At 48.4% G+C, this 3,229-nt stretch overlaps 1 protein-coding gene across 1 annotated transcript; it reads left to right on the forward strand.

Annotated features, from left to right (window-relative positions):
• Positions 1 to 675: 675 nt before the first annotated feature.
• On the forward strand, positions 676 to 2,469 carry HOO65_070026 (uncharacterized protein; the record flags this gene model as incomplete). The annotated part of the gene is made up of 1 exon (XM_071001221.1): positions 676 to 2,469. The coding sequence occupies one exon, from the start codon at positions 676 to 678 to the stop codon at positions 2,467 to 2,469; it is 1,794 nt and encodes a 597-aa protein (XP_070856744.1).
• Positions 2,470 to 3,229: the final 760 nt, after the last annotated feature.

Raw genomic sequence — 3,229 nt, forward strand, 5'->3', positions numbered from 1 at the left:
AGTGTCTACGACAAAAGACACCAACCCTTCAGCGTGGTCAAGTTTTATGTCCTTTTTTTCTGCACGCCAGTCAACATCTATTTGTGTTGATTTCCATCCACAGTCACGGCCCTAACACGCCAAGCGTGATGGAGCAATGTTAGGCTAGGCCACCGGGTGTATTGCACCCTGGACCTATACCTACATCCCCAGACTTTATCTTTTACGTCTGTGGTCGTGAGGGTTTGTGGTCAGGCGTTAACCCTTGATGGGGGATTCAGCCACAGGAGGTGTGGGTCTTGGTTTTGAGAAAGTGGGGCATGACTGGGACGCCACTCGACATTGCAGAGCGCCACACAACACCAACAATGCAAGCTTCTGTCTGTCTGACAATATTTTGTGCAGGCTGATGGCAGCAAATCTTCATTATTAGCACAACAGACTGAAGCTAGGCATCCACACTGAAACATATCAACCATGGCCTGTTTTGTGCATGGGTCCCTCCCTGCTAGTTGTGAGAAACCTTTGCCAACTATGCAGAACACTGGTGTTTCCTACCTATGATGCCCTGTATTTTTGTTTGCATGCTCCATATGCTTCGTGATCCCTCCATGCCCCTAATCACTCACTATTGTACTGTTTATTTACTCCCCCACGATAGTACTTCAATCAAGACCAACAACCCCCAACTCAATAATGGCTGAATTAAGCCCCTGGGAGGCAACTCTCTTTGTCGCTGCAGCAAATGGAGAGACCGCCAAGATACAAGAGGAGTTAGACAAAGGGGAGGATGTAAATTCCGCCGATTTCGAATATGGACGCTCCCCGTTATTCTGGGCCGCCGAGCGGGGACACGACGAAGCCGTGCAGCTTCTCATCAAGAGAGGCGCGAATGTCAATGCTGTGGAGGCCAGCTGCGGTCGGACTCCCCTACTACAGGCTGTTGTTCAGGGCCACGAAGCAGTGATGAGATATTTGCTAGATGCAGATGCCTGTGTCGAAACCTATGATACATCTGGCGAAGGCCCGTTATTATCTGCTACTAGAAAGGGCCGCAGTCATTTAGTCGAGCTTTTGTTGAAAGCAGGAGCTGACCCAGATGTCAGGGACTGGCACTCTGGCCGGACGCCATTGCTCTTGGCAGCAAAAAGGGGGGATGAGGATACTGTGAAAGTGCTGCTCAATAGCAATGCTAGCGTCGATCTGTTAGATGAAAGTGGTCGGTCGCCACTGTCATGGGCTATTGAGCGAAGCCACGATTCTATTGTCAACTTGCTGATGGAACGCTCCACTTTAGAGTGTGGACAAGAGTCAGCCCTGCATTCAGCAGCGACGACTGAAGATGCCACTGTTATTTTACAGGAATTGTTGGAAAAGACAGGAGCGAATCTGGATGCTAGACTTGATAAGAGCCGTACTTTGTTGATGGAGGCTGCATACCACAACTGTGAAGAGCATGTCAGTTTGCTTCTCCAAAGAGGAGCCGAGCCTGGCCTGCGGGATAAGGACGGGAGAGCAGCGCTATCATTTGCTGCTGAGCAGGGACAGCTGACCTCCGTTCGTTTACTGCTAGAAAAAGGCGTTAGCGCTGATCAAATTGATGGGAAAGGTCGAACGCCTCTGTCGTGGGCTGCTGAGGGAGGACACACCGAAGTTGTCAGGCTGCTCATGGAAAAGAACGCAAGCTTAGACCTTGGAGACGAGTGGGGGCGGACACCCCTATCCTGGGCCATAGAAAACGGACATATTGAGCTCGCTCAGCTTCTCTTAGAAAAGGGTGTCAACCCAGATTCTAAGGATGAAGATGGAAGGACACCGCTATCCTGGGCTGCAGAAAAGGAACATGTTGAGCTCGTTCAACTTCTTCTAGAGAAGGGCGTCAACGCAGATTCCCAGGATAATTATGGACGAGCACCACTGTCTTATGCATCTGAAATCGGCCAAGAGGAAATTGTCACCCTGTTGTTAGAGAAGGATGCGGATCCTAACCCTAGAGAAACAGATGGCAATGAGCGGTTTCCCATCTGCTGGGCGGTAGAGGGCAATCATGATGCCGTGGTCCGACTGCTTCTAGGCAAAGGTGCTTCGCTCAATGCATGTCTTGACCATTGCACACCTTTGATGATGGCGTTCGAGAATGATGACTACGATATGGTGAAGCTACTGATTGAAAATGGCGCCGACACTTACAACTATCTCGGCAACGACGGTGTCCTCTGTCTCGCTGCTGAGCGTGGCTTGGAGAAGATGGTGGGCTTATTCTTGAGACAAGATGCTGAGTCAAATGAAGTCAAGACCGATCACATGTGGTCTGCTTTGATATGTGCTGCGTGTGAGGGACATGAGACTATTGTCAAAATGTTGCTTGATCAAGGCAGCTATTACACAGACGGCGGGTATTCTGAGCCATATAGTCAGGCAAAGGACAATGGCCACGACAATGTGGCTCGTCTCTTTGAACCATACCTTGCACAAGACCGGGACGAATAGGTGGACTGTTTGTTTCGCTCTGGATAGGCCTATCACGGTTAGAGAGAAAGATTATCGTTACAGATGGTAGTCCTATATCGAGTTCTTTGGAAAGTTTACGCGAATCACATTAACCCCTGGGCAATGTCACTGCGGTGAACTCTAGCCAAAATTGAACTACATGCTGCGTGGTGTGAAGCACTGTGGTCGACACTGTTGCTCTACAAGTGGTTTGTATTTTGAGAGTTGGGAGAGAAGCTAAACGTGATTTCAACTACATCGGATAACGTAAAGGATCAAGGCTTGGCTAGCCCATGCTGTGCTATGTGCAACAACCAAAGAAACTAGGAACTACTTGGCACAACATCAGTCTTTTATTAGTTGATAGTTTCAGAAACATTTTGAAGCTCTAGAGATCAAGTCAACTCTAACGCGCTTGCAGATACAGCTGAAAACAAAGAAAGACGAAAGGCTTTGCGTGAAGAGAAACACTGCCTCAGAACTTATGTAACTGAAGTTGAGGCTAAAATGAGACTGGGGGCAAAGTTAGTCAAGCTACACAAGCTACGTGTATCCTTCAGCGTAGTGATGGATATATAAATCGGTTGAGATCCGCTCTTCAACGAACAATTAGATAGAAAACCATCAACCATAAACTACAGAACCCTTTTCCTCTTCACATTTCCAAGGACATTCAGTACGCCCTATCAGTTTGTACTATTAGCAGTGGATTGAAGGCGCAGGAAACGGCTGTCCATTAGGATCAAGGCACCAGCAGGTA

The sequence above is a fragment of the Ceratocystis lukuohia genome (assembly GCF_044167205.1).
Source record: "Ceratocystis lukuohia strain C4212 chromosome Unknown Supercontig7_pilon, whole genome shotgun sequence".
Lineage (NCBI taxonomy): Eukaryota > Fungi > Ascomycota > Sordariomycetes > Microascales > Ceratocystidaceae > Ceratocystis > Ceratocystis lukuohia.